The sequence below is a fragment of the Erpetoichthys calabaricus genome, chromosome 3 (assembly GCF_900747795.2).
Source record: "Erpetoichthys calabaricus chromosome 3, fErpCal1.3, whole genome shotgun sequence".
Lineage (NCBI taxonomy): Eukaryota > Metazoa > Chordata > Cladistia > Polypteriformes > Polypteridae > Erpetoichthys > Erpetoichthys calabaricus.
The window spans coordinates 131,920,515-131,933,962 of record NC_041396.2 but is presented as its reverse complement, the minus strand read 5'-3'; the positions used below and the strand labels follow the sequence as shown (position 1 = coordinate 131,933,962).

The following is a 13,448-nucleotide window of genomic DNA, read 5'->3' as shown; positions in this document are numbered from 1 at the left end:
CTTTCTGGTCAGTGCCACCGTCTCCAACCCATATAACATAGCTGGTCTCACTACCATCCTGTAGACCTTCCCTTTCACTCTTGCTGATACCCATCTGTCACAAATTACTCCTGACACTCTTCTCCACCCATTCCACCCTGCCTGCACTCAATTCTTCTTCACCTCTCTTCCACAATCCTCATTACTCTGTACTGTTGATCCCAAGTATTCAAACTCATCCACCTTCACCAACTCTACTCCTTGCATCTTCACCATTCCACTGACCTCCCTCTCATTTACACACATGTATTCTGTCTTGTTCCTACTGACCTTCATTCCTCCCCTCTCCAGAGCATATCTCCACCTCTCCAGGGTCTCCTCAACCTGCTCCCTATTCTTGCTACAGATCACAATGTCATCAGCAAACATCATAGTCCATGGGGACTCTTGTCGAATCTCGTCTGTCAGCCTGTCCATCACCACTGCAAATAAGAAAGGACTCAGAGCCGATCCCTGATGTAATCCCACCTCCAAATTGAATGCATCCGTTGCTCCTACCGCAGACCTCACCACTGTCACCCTTCCCTTGTACATATCCTGTACAACTCTTACGTACTTCTCTGCCACTCCCGACTTCCTCATACAATACCATAGCTCCTCTCAAGGCACCCTGTCAAATGCTTTCTCCAGGTCCACAAAGACGCAATGCAACTCCTTCTGGCCTTCTCTAAACTTCTCCATCAACATCCTCAGAGCAAACATTGCATCTGTGGTGCTCTTTCTTGGCACGAAACCATACTGCTGCTCACTAATCATTACCTCACTTTTTAACTTAGCTTCCACTACTCTTTCCCATAACTTCATGCTGTGGCTCATCAATTTTATCCCCCTGTAGTTACTGCAGTCCTGCACATCCCCCTTATTCTTAAATATCAGCACCAGTACACCACTTCTCCACTCCTCAGGCATCCTCTCACTTTCCAAGATTCCATTAAACAATCTGGTTAAAAACTCCACTGCCATCTCTCCTAAACACCTCCATGCTTCCATGGGTATGTCATCTGGATCAACGGCCTTTCCATTTTTCATCCTCTTCATAGCTGTCCTTACTTCCTCCTTGCTAATCTGTTGCACTTCCTGATTCACTATCTCCACATCATCCAACCTCTTCTCTCTCTCTTTCTCTTCATTCATCAGCCTCTCAAAGTACTCTTTCCATCTGCTCAACACACTCTCCTCACTTGTGAGTATGTTTCCAACTTTATCCTTTATCACCCTAACCTGCTGCACATCTTTCCCAGCTTGGTCCCTCTGTCTAGCCAATCGGTACAGGTCCTTTTCTCCCTCCTTAGTGTCCAACATCTCATACAACTCATCATACGCATTTTCTTTACCTTTGCCACCTCTCTCTTCACCTTATGCCTTATCTCCTTGTACTCTTGTCTACTTTCTGCATCTCTCTGACTATCCCACTTCTGCTTTGCCATCCTCTTACTCTGTATACTCTCCTGTATTTCCTCATTCCACCAACAGGTTTCCTTTTCCTCCTTCCTCTTTCCAGATGTCACGCCATGCACCCTTCTTGCTGTCACCCTTACTACATCTGCTGTAGTTTCCCAGCTGTCTGGTAACTCTTCTCTGCCACCCAGTGCCTGTCTCACCTTCTCCCTAAACTCAATCTTGCAGTCTTCCTTTTTCAACTTCCACGATTTGATCCTTGGCTCTGCCCTCACTCTCTTCCTCTTCTTGATCTCTAACGTCATCCTACAGACGACCATCCTATGCTGCTTAACTACACTTTCCCCTGCCACCACTTTGCAGTCTTCAATCTCCTTCAGATTGACTCTTCTGCATAGGATGTAATATACCTGTGTGCATCTTCCTCCACTCTTGTACGTCACCCTATGTTCCTCCCTCTTCTTAAAATACGTATTCACCAGAGCCATATCCATCCTTTTGGAAAAATCCACTATCCTCTGACCTTCTTCATTCCTCTCCTTGACACCATACCTACCCATCACCTACTCGTCTCCACTGGTCTCTTCAACCAACATGCCCATTGAAATCTGCTCCAATCACCACTTTCTGTCCTTTGGGTACACTGTTCATCACTTCATCCAACTCACTCCAAAAATCTTCTTTCTCACCCATTGCACACCCAACTTGCGGGGCATATGCACTAACAACATTCATCATCACACCTCCAATTTCCAGCTTCATAATCATTACTCTGTCTGACACTGTTTTCACCTCCAAAACACTCTTGACATACTGTTCCTTCAGAATAACCCCTACTCCATTTCTCCTCCCATCCATACCATGATAGAACAATTTGAATTCACCTCCGATCCACCTCGCCTTACTCCCCTTCCATTTAGTCTCTTACACGCACAATATATCAACCTTCCTTCTCTCCATCATATCTGCTAACTCTCTCCCCTTACCAGTCATACTGCCCACATTCAAAGTTCCTAACCTCAGATCCACTCTCTTTACTTTCCTCCTCTCCTCTTGCCTCATGACATGTCTCCCCCTTCTTCTTCTCCTTCTTCAGCCAACGGTAGCCCAATTTCCGCCAGCACCCTGTTGGTTAACAGTACTGGTGGCGGTCGTTGTTAACCCGGGGCTCGACCAATCCGGTATGGAAATTTGTATTGTTGTCCGCATATTGATTTGGCAAAATTTTACACCGGATGCCCTTCCTGACGTAACCCTCCCCATTTATCCGGGCTTGGGACCGGCACAAAGAAAGATCATCCATCCATCCATCCATTTTCCAACCCACTGAATCCCAACACAGGGTCACGGGGGTCTGCTGGAGCCAATCCCAGCCAACACAGGGCACAAGGCAGGAACCAATCCCGGGCAGGGTGCCAACCCACCGCAGGACACACACAAACACACCCACAAACCAAGCACACACTAGGGCCAATTTAGCATCGCCAATCCACCTAACCTGCATGTCTTTGGACTGTGGGAGGAAACCGGAGCGCCCGGAGGAAACCCACGCAGACACGGGGAGAACATGCAAACTCCACGCAGATAGGACCCGGAAAGCGAACCTGGGTCTCCTAACTGCGAGGCAGTAGCGCTACCACTGCGCCACCGTGCTGCCCAAGAAAGATCAGAATATGTCATATATAAAAAAAAAAACTGTACTAGTATTTTTTAACATATTAATTGATTTGCAAAGTGTCTTGTGGTGAAGTGAAGGCAAAGACTGAAATAGCAAACTTGTGCTTTTAGTACAGCAAAGTAATTGAACATAAATCATTATATGCTTTAAGAAAAAGTTGAAGCACACACAAAATTAAAATGGAAAGACCGGTATCAAGGTTTTTACCTATAACATTTTTTTTCTCATTATTTTACAGATGCATCAGTGAAAAAGCGTACAGAAGATATTAAATCATTTTAACACCAACATTGCTGGATGGCTGCAGTAATTCAAGACAATGCTATTTCTGTGAACTTCATAATGTAAATGTCACTTCTGTCATATCAAAAAAAATATATTAGGGGAAATGTGCTGGGAACAGATGTCACAAATTTGAGAGCAAAGAGTGGACTACTTGATGAAACGTGATGAACTACCACCATGTTACATTTAATGCTTCATTTCTGGAGCAGAAGGGCTGATTGCTAAAGTCCTTGAGAAGTGATATGCACCACTCTTGACCATCATATCACAGAAACAAAACTGATGTTCTTCACAAAGTTTAACAGATATGCTGTACATTATAATGAACCAAGGGAAAATAAACATGTAGCATTTGAAAAGTTTAAAATGTGGTAAAATGAGCACTGAGGAGTTATACAATAAATAACAGTCTAGCACACAGGGAGTCATAGTAGACCAACAGGATATGGCTGACAAAGCGCCAATTGGCCAGATATGATTCATACTTACAACTAAAACACATTCCAGCATATGCACACAGGCATATTCATTGAAGCAGTGCTTAGCTCTGAAGCTTGCCCATGCCTTAGTCATAATGTTAACGGACATTGTAGGCATAGTAGCTATGAAGATCAACAATATTCACTATGTCACTGTGGTCTTAACCCTACGACTTCTAAACTGTGGCCCTCCATAACCTTCCAAACTTCAATCTCCTGCACACTTCTGCAATGCCCGGGAAGTTAACAGCCAGAGCATTGTGAGCACCTCAGCTTATTGCTGCATTTGTCTCTCAGCTTTCATTGCAAGCCTCCTGGTAAGATTTGAGTCTGGATTTGTATGCTGAAAAATGATTTTAAAAAAAGCCAAGTATAAAATTATTATTTGAGTCCTAATTGGTGTCTGTTGTTGCGGTTGTGGTCCTTTCTATCTCCATTATGGTGTCTATAGTGGTCCTGTAAACAGAACAGCCTTTCCTTAGTGCTATTCTTGGCATTTAACCTGGTTCATTCGTGGAGGTGATGCTCACTGCTTAACACAGACATATATTGTTAGGATCAATCAATTTAATTGCTTTGTTTTACTCCTTGTGTAAGCTGCATTTATTTTGTACATTATGTAATTTATAACATTTGTAATTTGCTTATTATTTTGAAACTTTGTTAAAGTGCTTGGAGTCTGCACTCAGTGAAGAGCATGATGCAAAAATAAATTGAACTGAAGCCATTATATGTCAGATCCTAATTTAAATCAAATGTGACATAGTGAAGATTCTTTCAGGTCCAGCAGAATTCTTTCAGCTGTAGAGTGAATCATATACTCAAGGGAATCACCAGAAATTAACAGGAAGAGCATTTGGGCCCTTGAGCAAGGCCCTTAACCTGCAATTGCTCCTTCCTGGGTATGATGTTAATAATCTGCATCCAGTCCTGCAGGTAGGCCCTCCAACATGCAGGAAAAACTTGGGGGTTGGTGGCAGAATTGGCAGTCCAGCCATGATAATAAAAAAAAAAAAAACCTCACACTGTTCCATTCCATCTGAACTAGTGTGGTGCTGAGGTGTCACCCGTTTGCATGGCTGCATTCAGGTCCTAATCTGGGATCCTGAGGTAGTTTGTCATGTGTTGTGTGTGGCAACACACTGTATCAGTGCATGCTCCTAGTCTCCTCCTCCACAAAGCACTTCTTCACACAAGAATTATGGAGTCTGGAACAAACTACCAAGACATGTAGTTGAAGCAGAAACCTTGACAACCTTTAAGAAGAATCTGGATGAGATATTGGGACAGGACTGAATTGTCTCCTCTTGGTTGTCAGATTTCCTATGCTATTATGTTCTATGGGTGTTTTTGTAGCAAAATTTCTTTAAAGCAATTTTATAATAAAAAATTTGGTGTGACAGTCTAGAATTTAATTTAATACCTACCTCAACAAGGAAAACTATAACAGAAGGAACATAACTTGACAAAAACTTTTAAATATCACACACATTTTACAGCCAAATGATGGACTTATTCTCACAATCAGTTTAAATTAACCACACGAGAAAAGACCCAACAATAAGAGACAATTGTTTCAATAAAACACACAGAAATGAACTAACATTATAACTGGTTTGGAAGATCACTTTTCTTCAATTTTGAAATAATTTTGAAATATATAGCACATCCCTTTAATATTTTTATTACAAGGATAATCCTTGGTCATTGTTACTGTACCTTGAGGCCCTCCTTCTTGTGTGTCATTCATGTTCTTGAAAATCCACAGATCTGTGTATTTAAGAGAGAACGATTTCTTAACAGAATTAAAAAAAAAAAAAAAAAACTAATAACTAGCTTTTATGTCAGACCACTATTCATGCAGTTTTGAGTGTTGCTCTTAGAGAGGGGAAGATGATTTCAACATTTCCTGAAAAATGACTCCATCTGTTATCTACTTTCATCACTGTAGGCTTTTCCGGCAGCATCAGGCTGAAGGCAGGAACCAACCGAGGATGGCACATGAGTTTATCACAGGCCATATTCACCCACATTCATTCACACTGTGCCAATTTGAAATCACCAATGAGACATATGTACATCCTTGGAATGTGCAAGAGACCCGCAGTATCAAAACAAAAACTACAAAACACCAAACAACCAATGAGGGACTAAGAGTTAAATTCATTCACCTGGAGTGACAAGGCTGTTAACACTAACCACTGTGTCCCTGTGAAGAAACAGTACATGATAACTTATTGACTCTTTGAATGCTCATATGTTCAGTTCCATGTTTTTTAATGTTCTGTATTTCACTCATTCCCATTTTCTTACTATTTAACATGGTGAAAATATACAGTACATTAAATTCAATTAGATGTGACAGCGTGTGACACACTACAAGGTTTCCAGCAAGTAGCTAATGAAGTTCTTCAAATAAATTGATTGTTACAGATTTACAATATTTTACCTAACATGTTTTAAATGTTTAAATTAAACATATATAACTAGAAAACATTCACACAGAATGCTGATGAGTAAATAAGCCATTGGCCATCTTTTTTATTAAATAAAAAGGTTTGCATTCAGCCACTTTAGTTCCTGGTGAGGTCTAATTTGAAAAAAATATATAAGTATCAGTCTAAGCAAATAAATATTATTTTATTAGTTTAATAATGTGTGCAACATTAACATGCAAATGGCATGAAATGTAATTGGATGATACTAGGAGATATTTGTATCACCATACTGTCAATTACAAACTTAATCATTCAATAATTTTTTGTTATGCAACTCACTTAATAGTATGACAGGGCCATTTAAAATGCTAAAACATTACAATACAGTATCAGATAAAAAGCCAAAGAATACATATGTTGAAATAAATCCATCACTGGCAAACAAGATCACTAAAACAACTATCAAAGTATACTGACAAACTGTACAGAACATATTTAATAAGCACAGTATATTTAATAAATCTGCTCATGAAATATTGGCATTCTGGCAGTCATTACTTGCACATGGTTGTAAAACAAGACATGGTGCCAAAGAGAAAAAAAATTCAAAAGCAGGAAAAATATCATTTAAACAAAAAAAAAAAGAAGAAAGAAAAGACACAACAAACTGGATATTGACAGATACTCCTATTGAATAAGGACTAGAATACCAATGTTTGCCTAAGTTCATTGGTATTCACATAATATTGAATACCAATGATAGCTTAATATTTTCTGGTTAAGGAAAAATTAGAAGAGGAGAAAAGATTTGTTTTTTGCTTACAGAAAATTGCTGTTTTATTTTTACTTGTTATATTGACTGTAGGGGACCGGAAGGAATATATAGTGTATATATATATATATATATATATATAAGAAGAGAGCACATAATTACATTTGATGACATCTGGCTTCTAAGTCGACTTAAATTTCCAAGGACTATCTTCTTGGAGCTCTTGATATCACTTTCAAGATGAAACACATTAAAGTATGTATATCACATCAACTTCATTTAATACTACAATCCCTGAAGCCAACGAAAAAAATTGTAATCCCGGGACACCTTAAATTCCTTCTCTCCTCTCCATCAGTGTCTTTGTTTTGGAAATGTGTCAATCAGCACAAGCAGCCTACTATCCCATCCTGCCCACCAATGCAGCTGAAGTTCTCCCAGCTCAAGTCTCTTTACCTGGAGACAAGTCTTATTAATTTCTAAGTATATATATTTTTATGTTTGGTTTCTTTTTTGGACTAACCTTGAAAATATGCATATATATGCGAATTGTGAAAAACCGCGACTTTTGGATGTGGTTAAAAAATGCCTTTTAAATGCCTATTTTTATAGTTTCAATCCTAAATACAGTATGCCCCCAAAGCACTTTAATTTTGTTGCAAACTCAGCTTAATACATTAATATATTACCTAAAAAAATGACCTTAATACATTACCTAAAAACAGAATGTAAAGGTAAACCCGTCTACTGTACAGTACTGTACTGCTATGTCTCCCACGGTGCTAGAATGTAAAATACTGATGTTACCGCTATACGTACTGTAATTCATGCAAGTGCATTTTCTTTGGCATGCGCTGTCATTTTCTTTGTTAGAAGTAGAGTAAATACATAATAATTTAATTTAATTAAAATACAGTATAATGTACGGGTACTCACCAATGATATTGATGATGATGAAGCAGCTTTAAAACTTTAGTAGATATAAAACTCCTCGGGTGGTGCCTCTTCTTCTGGCGGAATCGTATCTTTGTATGGGTCTTCTTCTGGTGGGATTTTGTGCTGGCTTTTCTTTATAGGTTTCAGGAACATTATGATAGGAAGTTGCTACATTGTCTCCTGTAGCGAACTGCCGGTACAATTTCCGTGCCTTCTCACGGATGATGTTACCGTCTTCCTGCAGTCAGTGACCAACAGTGCCAAGGCAGGTTCCATCCTGACGATATTTTTATTCCTTACCGTCTTTTCCTTTTTGGCACTATCACAGAAACTTACAGATACGGTACTCCAGATCGCTGCTTCGTTCTTCTTTATGTAGCATACGGTGCTTTCATTACTGCCATAGTGGCGTGCTACTGCAGCATAACTTTTTAGTTCCCGGAGCAAATCAACCTTCTCCTGGAGTGTTTGAAACTTCTACTGGCGCTTAGGCTCAGTTCCAGAAGCCTTAGAATGTGCAGAGTGGTTCGACGATATCGTGTGCGTTTAAAAATAACAAAACAATAACAAAATGGAAAACACGAGGACACTCAGCTGGAGACGTGTCACAAAGCGGCAGTCAATCATCATCAAGGAGAAATGAATAACGCTCTCGGATTGGCTACTTTCACCATCCCAAACTGCATTTCCCTCAGTGGTTGCTTCCTGTTCTCTCTACAGCACAGTATTGCCACGAAAAAAGCCATAAAAAATTGCGGAAGATATTTGCGCTTTCCGCTAACAATTAATAATTAGGTTCTAAGATAAAAACCGCGAACGACTGAGTCCGCAAACCCTAAATCGTGACTTTGTGGGGTATACAGTATACAGTTGTAAACTTTGATGATTTTTAATGATTTAGTAAGTGAAGCTGACGATGTTTTGATAATTTGGTTTTCAAGGGTGAATTCTTTTTTTTATTTCCAAAACTTCCAGTAATTTGCATCAAATAGGCCTAAATGTCAGTGGAAATATGACTATATTGCTTCCCTGAAGGGTTAGTGAAATATCACCAAATTCAAATTTTGGCAAATTTAGAAAGAAAGAAAGGTTAAGGGTCTTTATTAAGGTAAACTTACTGTTGTCAGATCAATTCACACATAAAGCCAGTTTTGAAACAGTTTGTGGAAGTTTTTACAGGACTACTTCCTAATAATTTCAATATACTGTAATTTGATACTATTGCAATGTTCATATGCCCCTTGTTCCTCCAAGTCACCTCAAAGAAGAGGTGCAGAGCTTGTAGCACCATTTGTCTCTATATTAAGGAAATGTCTGACTGATCCATGACAGTCGATTAGCATGCTGTTTGAATTCTCCAAGACATCTAAGGACAATGTATAGAGCCAAGAGGTGGGAAGCTATATATATATCATGAGAAGAAATGGGATACAGAGTTTAGAAAGACAAGTAGATTGTGTCAAGCTTGTAAATAATTAAAGATAAAAATTTTACAGCTACAAACTGCAAACGTAACTGATTTCTTCTATTCTGAAACACTGACACCAAGGTTTCAGAAAACACACACTTTACCTTTTAGAAAACCCACTGCATTCTATTATTTTACAAGGCTGGTATTGTTTCATTAAAGGCAGATGCAATTTTTAATCTTTGCTGCCCATTTAATGTAATATACAGTTCATTCATGAAAGGGCACAGAGTGGTATTATCATCTTTGGAGAGAAAAAAGAAAAAGGTAAATAAAGCTTTTCATTGGATTAAATTGGACCTTCATTCCCCACACTAGGCAATTATGGCCTTAAGATTATAGCCTGTGATAAGACTGTAGTAATCAAATTCTGAAGCCTCTATTTGTACAAATTACATAAACAGAGTTTTTTGCTTCAAGTCATGTTAGAAAACAAGGATGCTTCCAACTTTTCTTAATCATCACTGACCCAGTACAATTAGCTTGGAATCTAAGAACAAAAAAAATGCTGCAAACAGATGCGTTAATTTATCTATCTAAACCACACCATTCACTATGACATGTATTACAGACAATCCCCAAATATAAGATGATTTCAGGGTTGAAGATAAACCATACTTTTCTCATAATCAATGTAGCTGTCAAGCTAAATTTCAACAGTTTCCTTTCACATTGTCACACACACTTGCCTATTTATTTTTTCTTATGCAAAGGTTTAAAGATCTATTCAAGCCTCCTGGACAGCATCAAGATTGTGAATTCAAATTAATCACTAGTGATAAAATTGAATACACTTAAAATTAGTATTTTCCCCAATATAATTTTTACATTTTTCTGTTTATCCTTATATCATTTGTACTAAATGAAAAGATTTGTTTTTTGCTTGCAGAAAATTACTGTTTTATTTTTAATTGTTATATTGACAGCTAAAATTGGTGTTTGTCAGGGAAAGCCTGAGGTGGTTGTTATAGCTACATGTCTAACAAATCATAATAAATTTAATTGAATTTCTGACTCTCACATTTAGGGAGTCTTATCCACGACTAAAATGAGTCTCTCTTATTCTTGTTTTGTGAAAATGTAATATTACCATAAAGTGTTAGTAAAAACTGGAAGAAGGTGGGAAATTAGTACTTTAGTGTATTGACCTGGCATCCTTTTTGTGCCTCCTAGAGAAAATGGTCTTAAGAGGACACAGATGGGGATGGAGTCTCATGGTCTTTTGGAGCAAGTTTTGGGATTTCTTTCTCACATAGAGAACATCAGAATAAATAAAAACAATATGTTATTTTACGGAAAATAAAATGCCCAATAGTCCAAAAGAGAAGCAGAGCTCCCATAATACCTAAATGGACCAGTAATATTTACATTTTTAATAGCTCTGTACAGATTTTTTACCTTTACCATTTCCAATTAAAAATAAAACAGAAAGTAAACGCCTATTATTTTGTCTTTGACTCTGATGGCACTATAGTAACCTATAATAAATGTAACAATAAATATGTATTTCTCCTTGCCATAGATTTGGTGGATTTGTCTTATTACTAAACTTTTGTAGCTGATGCTCCTCTTTTTATTTTTCAGTCAGTTTTATTGATTCCAAATTTCTGTTGATCGCCAATTCATTTCACTTCGTCAATAAAATTATATAAGAAATTTATCTAAGACATGAAAATACAAGAGCATCTTTATCATATAGCCGATAACATGTAAAGTATAAAGAAATATATTTAATTCAGAAAATAAGGTAGTGGGGGTGCAAACATGAAGAATGGAATATATTCATGGTGCTGAGACTCAGGGTCACAAGCTGCTGCCTAGAGATGTGTCTATATACCTTAAACAAGATAGCCAAAAGTCAGTGAAGTACTTTTCTTATAATACTAATCTTATAACATCATATCAAGGATGAGTTGAACGCAACTGCCTGTTATAGAACCCTACTTGCTTATTTAGCACAAAAAAATTTGTGAGCCTAATAGCCCAAGATGCTAAAGGGTTATTAAATGATTTTCTCCAGCATCGTACATGTGCTCAACCAGACTCTTACATCACAGTACATCCACTTATCATAGATAGTTTAGATTCGATTAGAGAGAACTTAAATTGTTCCCAAGGGGAAATTTGGCTTTTTTTCAGGAGTTCTTTAAATAAATAAATAAATATACATACTTTGGTCTGAACATAAGTGCCTTGAGCATGGGAAAGGCGCTATATAAATAAAATGTATTATTATTATTAACATACACTGGATGACTGTAAAGCAAGAAAATGAAAAAAGAAAGAAAAGTTCTGACTTGGCTGTCACAGTCACAGTGAGGCATCATGCAGGCGTATTGCTGTTGGCATTAAGGAGCCCCAGTAGCATTTCTTGACATGCTTTTGGTGAATATTTATTAGGCTGAACATTCTCAGTTTTAGCATGACAGAGAGAGGATATGCGGCATTGTTCATATTTGCACTCAGTTTTGTTTTAATTCCCCCCTTTGCTATCTCCTCCAGGGGGTCCAGAGTGTGTCCTATACAAAAATAACACCTATAATGTAGATGATATGCTAAGAATGGACTTGCCTCCAATACTTGCCAAGATTTGGAAAAAAGCTAATGGGGTTTCCCCCAACACTTGACTGCTGGAATTATTAAATCGGAGAATATCAAGGTCGTGAGCTGCTACATGCAGATAGTTAGTTAGGACAATAGCCTAACAATTGTTCATATTTAAGACGGTGCTTTATAAAATTTTTGAAAAAGAATTCCTAATCTGTAAAAAGTAAGAACTTAGTAGTTAAAGTTATGCGTTATCTGAATAAACTACATGTACAGTGTATGGCCGCCTAAGGGATGAAAGCACTATGAAGTGGTAATGCCATGCATATATCATTATCTTCTAAAATGAACAGATAACTGTTTAAGTCTAAATATTATATTGTATAATGACTTCCTACCTTACCAAATTTACAACAATACAATACAATACTTTCACAGACTCCAGCCTTAAATTATATTGAGATGTGCTGTATTTTTTTTCCACCATAATCTTTAGCTTAACAGCAAAAACAGTGCAGCTTCCCAACAATATCATGCTTGTTGAATCATTCATTATTTACATTTATGCATTAGCTACAGCTATGTGTTTTGAAAGAAGAATTCAAAATAAGCTGCTTTCCCAGAACTGGTATGATCTATTAACATTCAGGATGCTTTCAGGGACAGCTTTGACACAGCAGGATGTAACTTCCATATAAACCTTTGGATTTGTCCAGATGTTTGGGTTTCTTTCAATTACCATAGTAAAAAAAACAAAGTTTTGCCTAAAATTACTCCCTCAGAGCCCAGTGTCACTGAACTTTTTACTGTGGCCATGCTGAGTCAGATGATTTAAAATTCCTTATAATCAGTTCCTTCAATTTATAGCAAGTTTTAAAGATCGCATTCCTGTCAAAAAGCAAAATTTAAAGGCCCAAAAGCTGCAGTGTTTTTATCTGCGGACTGGGAAGGCACATATCATTTTTACTGTGTATTACTAAGCAAATATAGCATAAAACAGCATATTTTCTGTTTGCAATGCAACAAAAAAAGAGTTACTTTGATTACTTTCATGTGTTAGTATTCCAAAGAGTTATGAAATTTTACATACATTTTATATTTAAGATCAGATAAATATTTTGTGGGATATTTTATGCACAGGGTCTGGAAAAAAAGAAAAATGTAATACTAGAAGAAATTAATAATTTACACTTAAAAAGCATAATGCAGAGCTTCTCCCTTACAGATGTTTACAATGGACTAAAACAATAAATGTACATGAATGTCATCTTAACCTGGAGTTGGCAATTCTGACATTTTAATGAAATATGAATAAAGTACCCAAACTAGAAAATATGTAACTTTTACATGAACAGTAATTTATACAGTAACAAATCACATTGTATGTAAGGATAATAAAGTGATAAAG

At 37.5% G+C, this 13,448-nt stretch overlaps 1 protein-coding gene across 1 annotated transcript in view; it reads right to left on the bottom strand.

The window, feature by feature from the left end:
- The window catches only part of LOC114648378 (ALK tyrosine kinase receptor), a 1,111,743-nt gene that overhangs the window by 112,563 nt on the left and 985,732 nt on the right, over positions 1-13,448 (bottom strand). Inside the window, 1 exon segment of the mRNA XM_051925325.1 lies at positions 5,599-5,649. Within this exon segment, the coding sequence (XP_051781285.1) occupies positions 5,599-5,649 (51 nt within the window).